The 15,273-nt window shown below is 42.1% G+C and overlaps 1 protein-coding gene across 1 annotated transcript in view; it reads right to left on the reverse strand.

The window, feature by feature from the left end:
- The window catches only part of LOC118409181, a 24,024-nt gene extending 17,692 nt beyond the window's left edge, over positions 1-6,332 (reverse strand). The window contains exons 1-8 of the mRNA XM_035810050.1: positions 6,257-6,332; positions 4,046-4,276; positions 3,467-3,518; positions 2,306-2,372; positions 1,758-1,897; positions 1,391-1,431; positions 876-1,036; positions 47-212 (exon numbers count right to left, since the gene is read on the reverse strand). Of these exons, the coding sequence (XP_035665943.1) occupies positions 47-212; positions 876-1,036; positions 1,391-1,431; positions 1,758-1,897; positions 2,306-2,372; positions 3,467-3,518; positions 4,046-4,276; positions 6,257-6,332 (934 nt within the window). The remainder of the gene's footprint in view (positions 1-46; positions 213-875; positions 1,037-1,390; positions 1,432-1,757; positions 1,898-2,305; positions 2,373-3,466; positions 3,519-4,045; positions 4,277-6,256) is intronic.
- Between the last annotated feature and the right edge of the window lie 8,941 nt (positions 6,333-15,273).

Raw genomic sequence — 15,273 nt, forward strand, 5'->3', positions numbered from 1 at the left:
CGTTTTTTCACGGCCGGCAGACAGGTCAATAAAAAGGATGACATACGTTTGATGTCCGTGGTATTCCAGGTTACCCATAGATACTGCCCGGTGTCTTGAGATCCAGTGGTCAGATCAAAGAACGCCTCGTGAACGTCTGGTATTCCGAAATAATACCTGGCGGTGTTGGTATATTTACCCACAAAGTACCCCTTGTTCGGACCAGAGTTGACCTTATAGCAAAAGAAAGGGAAGAAAGGTCTCATATAAACATCCTGATTCATCGATAAGGTCTCATATAAAGGTCATGACTTGTCGATGAAGTCTCATATTAAGATCATAACTAGTCGATAGGGTCTCATATGAAGATCATACCAAGAGTACGAGTCGTCGATAAGGACTTACTTGATTTCCTTAATTAAGGGTCATTTCAACTTGAGGAGGGATAGAGCACTGATAGAAATCTTGTATTCTGTTTACCTGCCATAGGCAACCTCGTGCCTGGACTACCCAAAGTAATAAAGCCATAAGTACCTAAGATTGATAGATAAACAAAATGAATAGATTTTTTAAGCTATTGGGGGGGGGGGGGGGGCTGTCTCCGTAGCTCAACTGGTAGCAGCCTCACAGTCGAGCTCTGGTTCCAACTAGTTGGTAATTGAGAGACCCTGGTTCAAATCCTGGATAGGGTATCTCGGTTTGGGTTCGTCTTTCAGAAGGAAAGTAAAATGAGGACCCGGTGTTGTACAAGGTGCCTCGAGCACGTTAAAGGGGAAGGGCTAGCAACCCCACCCCCTTAAACGTATACCCCTGCTACAAATACAGAAAGGAAACTTGTTGCCCTATGTCACTCAGCACTACAACTCAAGGTGAACAACAACAATCATGTTACTGACCTCTAACTCGTCCTCGTCCGAGAGGCTGAACTTGAACTTCGGGGCTATCATGCCGCCAGGATTGCCGATGATGTGGAGTTTACACTCGCTGTTCTTGTCGAACGGGCTGTTGGAGTAAAACTCCCGCGATCGGCTGGACGCTGTCATCACTGAGTCACATCCTGCAAACGGAAAACATGGTAAATGTCAGTGTAGAGAACACGTGGTGCACATGCCACATGTCTAGGGTAAAATATCCTAATACTTTCTTATTACTGCCAAGCGTTGTCGGGCAACCACATGGCCCAAACAACCATCTCAGGTCACAAGCCACATGAAGACAATGTTCGTCATGCATACATCAAATATGTTAAAGAAATAATTTCTCAAATCCCGTGTTTGAAAATAGCCACACTTTTAGCCCCGCCCATTTTGCCCAGTGCTACGCGAGATTACTTGCCCCTCTCCCCAATAAAAACGAAAGACTTGATCATAATAAACCAGCAAGGTGAACAGAACAGTATTTTGTAACATACCGTGAAGAAAATAAAACGAGGTCCCGTCACGTCCGTTATACCTTTGAAAACCAAGTAAAACATTGTCAGGATATTTCTTATTTTGATCTGAAGCCGAAATTCACATTTTTTATGGTTCCTCTCAGGTTACGTGCATGTCCGTTGGCAAAGTCATGATAATGCAAGATGCGGTAAATATTTTACATCTGTGACGGAGGTATTGTTTGCTCTCTCTTTCTCTCTCTCTCCATTATATCACTGCTGTCTTTCACCCACTCTCTCTCGTCCCTCTCTCATCTTTCCTTCTCTCTCTCCCTCTCTCTCTCTCTCTCTCTCTCTCTCTCTCTTTATTTGCAAGTATTTTGTGTATGACAGGAGCTTAACTCACCACAGCGCCGTGACCCCGTTGCGTGTGGTCGTGTAAGTGGTCCTGTCCAGGTTAGGAGTGTACTTCCTGACGGTCACGGCTCCTCCCAGCTCGTCTCTGATCCAGCCGTGATGAACAGCCGCTTTACAGACGGACGAGTTCTAAAGCGTGTAGGAGAAATAGTTTAAGACCATTGGACAATTACCGTGTAGGTGTAGGTTAATGTGTAATGTTTGGACATTAGAATTATTAGTGTAAACGATACGTTGAACTCAACATGTTGATATATTCAAATACTAGTAGCTGCTTGTTTTAATGACGTCATCGGCCAAAATCCAAGATGGCGAACCATAGCACTATATCTAGTAAAACTAGCGTATTTTCCCTTGAAACTGCTAGTTATTTTTTAAATCCAAAAACGTTGTTAGTCTATTTTTGATGTATTTTGCGATTGTGTGCTGATTCGCCTTTTTGTAAATTCAATTTGGCGGACCAAAGATGGTGCACCCCAACTGTATATTATATGTGTATGGCGTCGTTTTATGACGCGCCGTACATCTCGTACTTACCGCGCTGTACATCCCGTCACCATAGATTGTTCCTGCAACAGACGCACAGCCGGGAGGACAGACGATACTGAAAAACAACATTTCATTTCCTTAATAACTGACCACAGTAGACAGAGGGATACATATACTGTTCGCTAAGGCTGGTAACCATATCGTCGTGAGCTCGCTGCCATCGCTGCGGTGCTAGGAGTGTTGCCCGCCCGCCAAATTTAATAGTGCACGCCGGGGAAGTTTTAGGGAGTTAGCCTCCAATACTTTGTTCCACCGGGCGGTGATAACTCGAACACCCGGCTGGAAAGAAAAGCTGGCAGCACAAACAGACCTATGGCTATGCTTAGCAGACTGGGTCCGAAAAACACCCCTAGCTGACCCGTGGAAGACGGTGACCAGCCTAGGTGTTTGCGAAACATCATGTGCGGCTGTGAAAAGCCACGATCACCGTTGCTATATATTCAACCACATTCAGCTTCTATCATCTCCATGGTTTCGCTTTTGATTTACGAAAAGTGATGAAATTAAAGAAATTTTAATTGATGTGGTAGCACCCTATGCTATTGACGACGTATGTACTATGTGTGTACTGCTAAAATCAACACTCTCTTTGCATATCCAATTACAAAGCTTACGTTTCATGGTCCGGTTACACTGTTGTTCATCTGCTGAGTTCGGTCCACTGGGTACAGTAATTTGGAGTAACACTATAGTATGGGTCTCAGCTGCTGATTTCGCCATAAATTGCCCTCAAAATTAATTTCCAAGAAGATCCAACGGACCAACTGGATATTGTTTTTCTCCTTTGACACTGCCAAGCCTCCGGTAAATCTGCTCGAGGATTACTCCATCGTAAACTACCAGCGTGGCGTCGTGTGTGACGTAACTAGTAGAGCGTATCGGCTCGGAATCTATAGGTCCCGAGTTCGATCCCCGCCGTGCCCCGATGTTGTGCCCTTGGGAAAGACACTTCACACGACCTCCCTTACTTCACCCAGGTGTAAAAATGGGTACCTAGCTCCGTTAAGGGAGGTAAATGGAAAGACTACCTTTACCTTCTGCCTGTACTGTGTATGTGGAACTGTTAATTTAAGTTACAAACTTGAGTGCAGTGCCACATTGTCATTGTCTGTCCAAACAAAAACAAAAAAATACCAGCAGCCTACTCACGTGAACACGGACACCCTGCTGGTCAATGACAGAGTAGCGGTGGCGTTGCAAACTATGAAAAAAAGTAAGAAAAGACGAACATCATACATCCGTGAATAGTTTCATCATGTACCCTGCAGTACAATGTGAATCAGTCAAAATTGCCCTGAAGAAGGTGTCAGACGGATCGCAATCCCTATCCTAACATAAAGATTTAGACATACCTTCGTCGTCGCTATACGGCCAGGGGTGAGCTTAAAAGTAGAAGAACACTTAGTTATATTCGATTCTTATTAACATGAGATGAAAAGAATGTTGTCAATGTCGGAACTATAGACTATTATTTGTATAATGAGAATAGATTGTTATCAGTATCAGAAGAATAGTTTATCATCAATATCAGAATAACATATAGATTATCAACATCAGAATTTATCGTTATCAATATCAAAAGAATGGATTGTTATCGAGTAGAATAAGAATCGCCATGAATGGAAGTAAAAAAAAATGACACGTGTGTAAATACTGAATGGCAAGAAATGAAACACAATTCGTATGGGTTAACTGCAGTGTTGACACAACAAACGCCATGAAACTCACGCCTCTTGAAGTACAGATCAGCCCCTGGGAAGTTGCCGGGTGCCGGACATGCTTGTTTGAGCGTACATGAGCTGGCGGAGTCGCCTGGCACGTGCACAAACGCCCCGCACGATCCTGACACCGTGCAGAGGTGCGCACAGGTCGCCAGGTTCGTGTTCCCATGGGAACTAATGTCGTACAGCCCGCCGAGACAGGCGTGGTCTTCTCTCCGTATGTAACCTTGTGTAGGGTCTGGAAGGAAATATGGAAGGACCCGCTTAAGTTTCTTTGGGTCATCATCCTTACATTTACCACTGTCGTTAGAAGCGAGGAGTTGAACCTGTACATACTAGTCTACACAAGTCATTGTAGATGTACGTCGATGAAGGTTAGACATCCAGGTAATCGACAGTTACTGAAGCAACTGGATATGATTTTTTAAACGGTCAGACGTTTCAGATAGCATCCACTACCGGGTACTAACTTTCAAATGGGATTACGCTAATGAAGGAGGTGACCTCCTTTGTATATTCATTCATAGTTACGGTATAAATCTTGAACGGATCTGCTCAGTGTCACTGACGAAATGTAGTAGAGGCTGCCAGGAAGAAACGTCTGACCGTTCCAAATCATATCCAGTCTCTTGATTGTCTGCTATTTGGCGCACTGTAGCCTACGTAAGATGTAGCAAGAAATCACATGCCTATATCACTTGAATAACATTCCCACTGGGAAAACTCAGTCAAGAACAAGATCATAGCATGTCCGGGTCAAAAGATAAAAAAAATCGAAGTTCTGCTGCAGTACCAAGGTCACACACCAGGGAGCCCAAAATCGACATTGACATTTGTCAACTCCTAACCACATACAAAATATCATTACAATTCGTTCAGAGGTTCTAAAGTTATGCTAACCACAAATATTCGGAAAGACAGACAGACAGACAGACGCACACACACACATACAGACACACACCAACCAAAAACTATACCTCCATTTTTCATGGAGGTAACTATTCGGCAAAAGGACTCTCACCTCATCTCACCTCACCGGCCGTAGGGGCAGCAATGCCATCAACAAAAGGACTAATGTTTCGTATTTTACAACCTTTTCAATTCAACAATAAGGTTTGAATGAATACTGCAACAAAAGCCATCTCTTTGTTTGCCATAGTCATCTGAGGTTATCTTATTATCCAACACACGTCATAGATGTTGATTGAAATGTCGTTAATTTGACAGAGTGATCTTTCACCTTTAGAAGCAATGACAAAACAACAACATTACAAGAGGTCACAACCAACGTTTCCACACCTTAACATGCAAAACCGAAACATACAGGGCAAGTTACTTCCCCCGGACAGTCATAGAGTGGAATAGCCTGCCTGAACATCTGATACATACCACCTCCGTAGAACAGTTCAAAGCCGGGGTAGCCAAGTATTATGGCTACCCTAGCTCTACCCAGCTGTAAGACCGAACTATGCCCTAGCAACTTGTACAGCACAGCACTGTTATTTTTGTCTAATGAATGGAAACGTTTTTTTTTCACTATTTTTGTCTCACCACCACCGGTTTGCTAGGGCATCCTCACTCCCCTGGGCACAAAGTCCCGCGAGGGGCATTGCCCAGTATTACGTAGATGTAGATAAGTGTGAAATATGCGCTCTACTGTATTGTGTTTCTACATGAATTGTCAGGCTCTGTGCGGCTGAACCACGATTTGCGTGCCAGATATTAGTCTCCAAGCAGACGTGTCAGCTGGATGAAAAAAGAGAAGAATTTGGCCAAATAGGACACATAAGTTGCCATGGGATTTCAGTCAGCCTTTTGCAGTCTATCCAGCTATCACACAAGCTGTACTCCTCTGGTCGGCTTACTCCTATTTGTTCAATATCCAGACGTTTTCCAGCGACCTGTGGAGTCTGGTAGAGACTAGCCAGATATTGCGATCGGAACATGATAGATTCGGTCTGGTCGTGGTCTAACGCTCGGGTCGTGTGTTAACGTTCGGTTCGTGTTGTTAGGCTCGGTCGATTAAACGCTCGGTCCTCGTAGTGAAGGCGTCGTACTCTCCAAGCAGAGCTGAGGCTCCGGTCGTTTTTGACGTGTTTTCAGGCGATTTTGTCAGGCTTTCTATTTTGTATTGTTTTCGTCACGCATGCACAAAGTCGAAGTGTTTTTAATTTCACGGAACACGGTTGCCATCGTCAACTTCCGCGATTTTGAATACCGAGTCGGTACGGACGCGAGGGTTGGATCACGACGATCTTAATGCGGCAAACTGCCGATGATGTCTGGGCGCTCATTTTCCGACGATAACCTGTCCGGTTTTTATGTAAATAAGCCCGACATAAGTGCTAGAAACTGGGCAAGCACAAAGCCAAAGGGAGACGGGGCACCGCCCTAGGGTATTGTGTGCGCATTAAGACTTGGGTGGTTGAATTCTAATTTGATGCACCAACAAAAAATATACCGTGCAGATACTTGTAATATCTACCAACTCCGAAATTGAAATGCAAGGTGTATATGAGTATACTTTCATATTGGGCAGACTGTAAACCCAAAGTGACACGAAACTACAACATACAGATGTCAGTTACAGACGCACCAATTAAATAAGAGACAGCTGTTTAAAAAAACAAACTCGTAATAACACGGTATACTAGTAGAGATAATTGAAGACAAATGTCACTTTTTGATAGTATGTTCTAAAAATTCACCATATAAAGGCTATCGTCTTATATACAATAATTTATTTGAACTTGAATAGCAGATTGAAGTACTGTACATAATGGTACATGACAACCCCTGCATGGTATACACAGGAAAATATATCAAAGGAGATCTCTCTAATGATTGTACATGTATAAGTAAAAGCCCACTCCCATCCCATACTACACACACTAGTATGCTAGAACGTCGTGGGACTTAGACTGACGTGGACCCCATCTAACTTTCTGTGTTCTGCCCTCCTCTAAAGCAGCTGCTTATTCTCTTTCAAAGGGACGCGCCTTGTCCCCATGCACTGGGCAAGCGCAGAAGGAGATAGGGCGCCGCCCATAGAGGGCCTTCACATTGAAAGCGAATTAGCAGGAATCAAGCAGAAAAAGCTGGCATGAAGAATTTGTAAATTTCGTGCCACATTCGGGCGGGGACCCAAATGGACCTTATATCCGGTCCCCTTCACACGAGAAGGAATGGGCCGAAATACCGTCAGAATAACTACTCCTTGGTATTCCTGGGTATTTCTTTAGTGCATTATAGACATTCTCACTGCATTCCAGATGCACTTTTGGCCACATTCTGGCTGGATTTGAAGTGACTTGCCGTTTCGTTCTGCATCGAATGAGATCAGAATGTTTCGAATAATGTTGGAATGCCTTAGAATGCGGTCACACTGCAGTTAGAATACACTTTAAATGTCGTTAATCGATAATCTTACACTTCAAATGCTCCTCAAAAGTTTTGAGCATGACAAAAACATTCGGGACGGCCCCAAGACTGGGCAGAAATATCTGAAACACAGTGATAATTTCTAGAATGAACTACGAATACCCAGGAATATACAAGGAATAGTCGTTCTGACGGCATTCCGGCTGATTCCGCTTCTCGTCTGAAAGGTCCTTTGTGTGAACATTAGGACTTGGGTGGTTGAATTTGATGTCCCATTTGAAATTGATGTCACGGTATTGTTTTCTTCATGCACGTATGCGCACAGTCGAAGTGTTTTGAATTTCGCGCCGTATAAAGAGTACGGCAGCCATCGTCAACTTCCGCGCTTTGGAATGTCGATGCGGACGTGAGGGTTAAAGGCAACCTAAGCAATATTAGAGTGAGAATATAAAAGTGGAAATATTCTGGATGATGCAATCTGTATAAGAATGGATATCTACTGCACTATATTCCCACATTTACATCATTATGTCATTATGAGCAGTTAATTCAAAACGGAACAAAATCAAGCCAAGCTAGGATTCCCTAAATATGGTAACCCACAAAAATTAGACTTCACTACATCCAAGCGCGACGTGCACTGTGGCAATAAATATTTGCTCACTGAATGTTGGTATGGAATGGAATATATAGAGTTGCTTCATCTTATTACGCAGAAAAGTGCCCCAAAAATTTCCTTTGATAATTCAAGTTCTACAACCCTGGCTCGGGCTAAATATTGCTTGTGTTGCCGACGACCTTACTGAGGTAAACTACGTGTACCGATGTTGTCTGGTGCTCATTTTCCGCCGATAACCTGTCTGGTTCGTATGTGATTAAGCCCGACATAAGTGCTAGAAACTGGGCAAGCACAAAGCCAAAGGGAGACGGGGCACCGCCCTAGGGTATTGTGTGCGCATTAAGACTTGGGTGGTTGAATTTTGATTTGATGTACCAGCAAAAAACATACCGTGCAGATACTTGTAATATGTGCCAACTCCGATATTGAAAAACAAGGTGTACATGAGTATACTTTCATATTAGGCAGGCTGTAAAATGAAAGTAACGCAGATTTAAAACATGCAGATGTCAGTTACTGGCGCATCAAACGAATAGGACAGCGATTAAAAAAAAACTCGTATTTAACACGGTATACCAGTAGAGATATTTGAATATTACTTTTTGATAGTATGTTCCAAATATTCTGATACGCGTAATTCACTATACAAAAGGACATCATCTTATATACATTGATTTTAGTACATAATGACATGTGACAACCCCTGCATGGTATATACGGGAAAATGTATTAAAGAATGTCAAGACGCTAGAAATTACTCCAATATATAGGCTATATATGTCCTTATAATTATGGAACCGTAGTTATGTACCGGTGGACGCCATACTTTATATACAATGTACAATATTGTTGTGCAATAAAGTTATTATGATCTGACAATTGTCGAAAACATGGCAACGCGGAGGAGACATGATGAAACAGGCACAAACACGTACACCTGGTCCATACGATTCAGTGCACAAAATTGTGCGCGGAAGGCAAAACCCGTGGGGCTTACTTCAAAATGCTGTATTTCCTGTTGCCCCAGAAAAACCTGCGGACCCAAGCCTTTTTTTAAGGTGGGCGGTGGAGTCATCTGGTTTCCAGTTCTCCCATACTGCATACATCTCTGCTCTGTGAATCTTGGTTTGATAATTATGGGTTTATTTGTACCTATGATTTGATGTCTCTGTCCGATGATTGTCTGTTCTGTTACCCAATGACTTCGTACCTATGATCTTTGTTAAAGGCCCCTTTACACGAGGGCAAGAATGAGCCAGACTGCCGTCTGAATGAAAGTTCTTTCCTATTCCTGGGAATTCGTAGTGTATTCAAAATTTCAAGAAATTTTCACTGCATTCCAGATCTTTGTGCCCGTTCTTTTGGCTGGCCCAAAAGTTTTTGACTTGCTCAAAACTTTCGAGGTGCATGTGAAGTTGAGAAATATCGAATGACATTCAAAGTGTTAATTCTTACTGCAGTCTGACCGCATTCTACGGCATTCCATTACCATTATTCGACACATTCTGATCTCATTCGATGGAGAACCGAAAGGCATGCAAGCCACTTCAAATCCTGCTAGATTGTGGCCAAAAGAATATCTTGAATGCAGTGAAAATGTGTAGAATGCACAACAAATTTAAATACCCAGCAATAGAAAAAAATAATAGTTATTCTGACGGTATTTCGGCTCATCCCTTGTCGTGTGATGGGGACAGAAGGATTATCTGGAATTCCCGCCCGATTGTCTCACATTGTGATTCCGGCTGCAGCTGGTTCTGCTTTATTCCTGCTAATTTGTTTTCAGTGTAAGTCCCTATTAGTTGTACCTCTGTTCTCTTATGGTGTATCTTGTATGTGTCGCTATTCCCGAGTTTTATAAGCCCATGCAGGCTGGGCCCATTAAGCGTTAGACACGTAAATAATTTTTCATTCCTTCATTCATACGTGTAGGGATGCTTTCTACTCACTGGTAGAGGGAAGTAGCGTCCGCTCTCCAGAAGGACGTCCAAAACAAACCGGCAACAGAACCAAGATGCCAACGGATCGGGAAAACCACCACATTGTGGAAGATGCTTCTCCGTAGGTGTCGTCTGCCCGACTGAAATACACGTTTCACGGTGGGAACTCGATGGACTGAGAACTTGATATAAACACACCGCAGGATCAAATACGCCTTGTATAGCGTCCTTGGTAGCATAGGGCACCACCCAAGCTAGCTAATGTGTGAGCCGTCAGATATGGGCAGTCAGAAATGTTGACGATGTTCAAACATATAATGGTGCGATGATGCATACAATTCCACGAACTACAGATAGCGTAGAGAGGGTCATTTTTCATCGATGACATATTTACAATCGTTGTGCGCTTCATCAAATAGCTCGGTCGCAGCGACGCCATCATCGTGCCATAGCTTTAGTGAGATACTCTATATTTGAAAAAAATTCGCGTTGATTTTGGGGGTAAATGCCGGGAAAGGAATATATACCGAGAAGCTTGTTGGGGGCGCGTACAAGCTTCCCGGTATATATTCCTTTCCCGGCATTTTCGCACAACGGCGATCAGCGTTTTCGCCCCCCCCCCCCCCCCCAAGAGCAGCTGGTTACTACATATTACAGGTGCGCTACCTGGTACTATACTGCACCTGGGGAGTAACGTATATGGCACCTTATTACCGTACCGTAAGATGTCATACCTCGAAAGTCGATACTATATTGTTCGGTGCAAACATGACATTGAAATGAAAAAGACAATTTTTGCAGCTGAGGTGGCATAAAACCAGTACTACTGCGAACGTATAAATCAACACCGTCTATGGTACGGAATACGTCAGCTATATGTTTTCAATTTGTCACAGTGTTTTCTTTCTTGTGCTGGAAACATTTCTAAAGCACTAACAAAAACACACGTGAATAATAGTTTCTCATTATAAACACTATCTACGCGCAAGTTGCAAGTTGATATAGCTGTTGCTAAATGCTACACAAACACTGGTAAAGTACCAGTCTTAAGAAACACGGGTGAATGCATCAGTTCCTAAATACTAGAAAAAACAGTCATGTTGGAGGTGAAGATATCCCTTGGCCAGGTGCATATACCAAAATGTGCGTTATTCTAATTAATACCTAATATTTGCATAATTAATAAAGACATTACATAGTTCTTTTGTGGTCACTTCATGGTAGAGACTTCATATTGGAGATATATAGGTTGCTTGAGGACAGGTGAATACAATGAAATACGTATTATGTCAAGACTCAGGTATATGCAATAATGGGAATACAAGGGACCCAACCCTCCTTGTCTGAAACAAGTTCAACTATCTTATTACCTCCATGAAATGTCATGGAGGTTATATTTTACCCTGCGTTTGTGTGTCTGTCTGTGTGTTTGTGTGTGTGTGTGTGTGTAAACAAGATAACTCAAGAACGGCTGGGTGGATTGCTTTCATACTTGGTGTGTTGGTAGTGTGTGATGAAAGCTGGAAATGATTAGATTTTGGGCCCTCTAGCGGCTCCCCTTGGTACTGCAGCGCAACTTCCGGTTTTGCTATCTCGGTGTTCTGAACATGCTGTGGTCACGATTTTTGAGTGTTAGATAGCTCTTGTGCTCAGGAAGAAATGACATAAGTTTTGGCCCCCTAGCGTCTAGTTTTGGGATAGCAGGGGCGTTTTTGTCAAAAACTTCTGAAGAGGATAACTCGAGAAGGGAACAATGGATTTTCATGATTTTTGGTATGTAGGTACCTTAGACAATGTTGTACACGATAAAATACTAATTATGCAAAATAGGAGTAAATTTGCATAATTAATGAGAATATTCTATAATAGCAGTTTTTTCAATGTATCTCTTGTTTCAGACATGCTATGGTCTTGACATTTACGTGGTTGATAGCTTTTAGTGCCATGACATATTGGGGCAAGTTTCAGCCCCCTAACATTTAATTGTGGAACTGCAGGGGCATTTTTGTCAAGACACTTCAAAGAGGATAACTGCAGAAAGGAACGACGGATTGGCATCATTTTAGGCATGCAGGTAGCTTGGGCAAAGATGTTCATAATGATATGCATGTTATGCAAATGAGGACTTAATTTGCATAATCAATGAGGAATTTGTATAAGTCAATTGTTATCCATAACTCCACTTCAATAAATGCAATACATGTAATTTATGTCTGTTGGAACATGAACACGGGAAAGATTTAGATCACGACGTAGTTTGCATAATTAATGTGACATGTTACATAACCTTTCTGAATTTTTTTCCAGCATGTGATGTGGCAAGAAATAATGAATCCAAATAATTAAGTATATCATTCACAATGTATGTGATGAGGCAAAATTACTTGACAAAGGTATGATCTCGAGGAAATAATGCGATATGAACAATCAGGAAAATTCTTCTGCTCCGAAAATCTGGTGTACAGTGTATATGTAAGGAAGCTTTATGGAATTCCAGAGGTCACTGAGGTCAATTCTCAACTCGGCAAGCGCCGGCAGCTGGCATATCCCAACGGCAGGACATCAACTTCCTGTTCTAGTACAGGAGGTCACAGGAGGTCGTGTAGCATCTGGGAGATGACCTTTCAGGTCAGATAACATACACTGTTACAACTGCGTACTGCAGGAAAATTCTCTGGCTTTAAATACGATTTTGATGCCTTTTCTTCTTGGAGTTTGTTGCAATCTTTGAATGTCAAGGGTGGTCCTTTTTCGCGCAGGAGTTTATTTGGACTGAAGATAAGACCAGCTGGTAAGTACAAAGTGTTTAAAACTATCTACTTGTCAACCCTTTGAGTCGAGCCTGAACTGTCACTCTGAAATATATGAGTACTCCACTAGATACATATGAAGGTTTCTAAGTGACAAAGTTAGGTGATACTGCTGATAATATTGCATAGATATTGCCCTGTGGATAAAGTTTTGATAGGTGATGTCTTATGTCTTGTGGGCCAAGCGTGATATTAGATATTATACAACAATCTGTATGTATTCAACATTACGCTCAGTGTATTGAGAAAAAGATCCATACCCTTCCATTCATAGAAGTTAAAGCACATATGACGTTTTTGTCAGTAGAGTTTATATTCTAAGGGCTGATCGCTCGTATTCAATGTATTTACCACAGTGATGCCAAATTAATGCCGTCAGATAAGTTATTTAGATTTTTTTGTTTACAATTTTCTACACCAATTTTCCCTGTGAAGAACCGGCATGGAACATTTATTTGTGACTCTTAATTATTACCTTCGCCAAGAGGGTTACATTTTGGGTAGCGTTTGTATCTATCTATCTAATAGTATGATTGTAGAATACCAGCATAACTCAAGAACGCCTGGATGGATTGTATTGATATTCGGTATGTTGGTAGGTCTTGATGAGACTTGAAAACGATTAGATTTTTGGGCCCCCTAGCGACCTGTTACGGGACTGCAGCGGAACTTCCGGATTTGATATGTCGAGTTCTGGGCATGCTGTGGCTTTGATATTTTAGTGGTAGACAAGACTTAATAAGACAGCTCTTGATGCCGTGAGTATTGTGGTATAGGTTTGGGCTCCCTAACGGCTTGTTTGGAATTGCAGGGCAGGTTTAGTGTCAGACTTTGAAATGGAATAAACCAAGAAGGGGTTGACGTATTGACATGATTTTTAGTAAGTAGATAGCTTAATTGATGCCTCATATGATCGCATATCAATTATGCAAACGAAATCTAATTTGCATAGTTAATTAGAAAATTGTCTAAACATGCTCAGTTCAATTATAGGACCATTGCAACATGTGACATTTGTAACTGAGAAATAGAACAATAATGATAGATATATATTATGCAGAATGAAGACCTAATTTGCATAATTAATGAGAAAATGCTATAATTTCATTGTGGTAAATGCTGGGAACTTCTTACTTCTTGAAATTTATGTACAGGTGAACATCATTGAACATGTATTTTGCAAACGAGGTACTAATTTGCATAACTTATCAGAAAATGCGATAAAAAGCCTTCTTTCTTAACATAGATTACGCACGTCTGTTGTTTGGTGGAGGAGATGATCAAGTTACATAATTTATGTAAATGAGAACCAATGAACACATGCTTTTACTGACTTCAATCTAATCTCTGTTTTACTGTGTAGGCTTGAATATAAAGAAGGAGGGGGCATTTGTAGATATCTGTGCAACAATAGTTACCTGAACAAGATTTCTTTGAAGAACTATGGATATCACCACGGAAAGCATCTGCCTTGTCCCACGCAAATCTGATTTATTGCAGTTGTGAGCCGGACTTGTGACCTTTAACACCAACACCCGAAACATTAGACTACAACAGTGCTAAGTCCCAGCAGTCAGCAGAGGTACTGAAATCAGTTACCCCGTATAGAAAGGAAATATACCATAAATATCATGGCTCGAAGCAAACGCAAAAGTGTGGAGCAAAGAAGAAAATTAATTGCGCAGTACAATAGCAGGCAAAGAGAAGGAGAGACACCAAATACTGCTGCGAAACGTCGTGAATCAAATAGGGTCGGCATGAAGCGACACAGAGCACAGGAGTCAGAAGAGACTACAGAAAAACGTCGTGCGTCAAATAGGGTCGGCATGAAGCAACACAGAGCACAGGAGTCAGAAGAGACTACAGAAAAACGCCGTGCATCAAGTAGGGTCGGCATGAAGCGACACAGAGCACAGGAGTCAGAAGAGACTACAGAAAAACGTCGTGCATCAAATAGGGTCGGCATGAAGCGACACAGAGCACAGGAGTCAGAAGAGTCTACAGCAAAACGACGGGCAGCAGATAAGAGTCATAAAAAACGACACAGAGCACAGGAGTCAGAAGAGTCTACAGCAAAACGACGGGCAGCAGATAAGAGTCATAAAAAACGACACAGAGCACAGGAGTCAGCAGCGACTACAGCAAAACGACAAGCATTAAATAGGGTTGGAATGAAGCGACAAAGAGAACAGGAGACAGCAGAGACTACTGCGAAACGCCGTAAAACTGCAAGGACAATTATGAACAGATGCAGAAGAAAAAAACAAAGCGAAGAAGCGACGATTGATAAGTGCGCTTCAACTTTCTTATCTAAAATTGCCGAGGGACCAATATATGCTTGTATCTCCTGTTGTCGGCTGCTCTATAGATCAACTGTTAGAGAGCTCAAGGTTGAGAATTACACAACAAATGAAGATACAGAGAAAATAGTAAACTGCACAACTGGTACCCAAGTTCATGGTAAATATTGGGTATGTATGACCTG

Source organism: Branchiostoma floridae, chromosome 2 (genome assembly GCF_000003815.2).
Source record: "Branchiostoma floridae strain S238N-H82 chromosome 2, Bfl_VNyyK, whole genome shotgun sequence".
NCBI lineage: Eukaryota > Metazoa > Chordata > Leptocardii > Amphioxiformes > Branchiostomatidae > Branchiostoma > Branchiostoma floridae.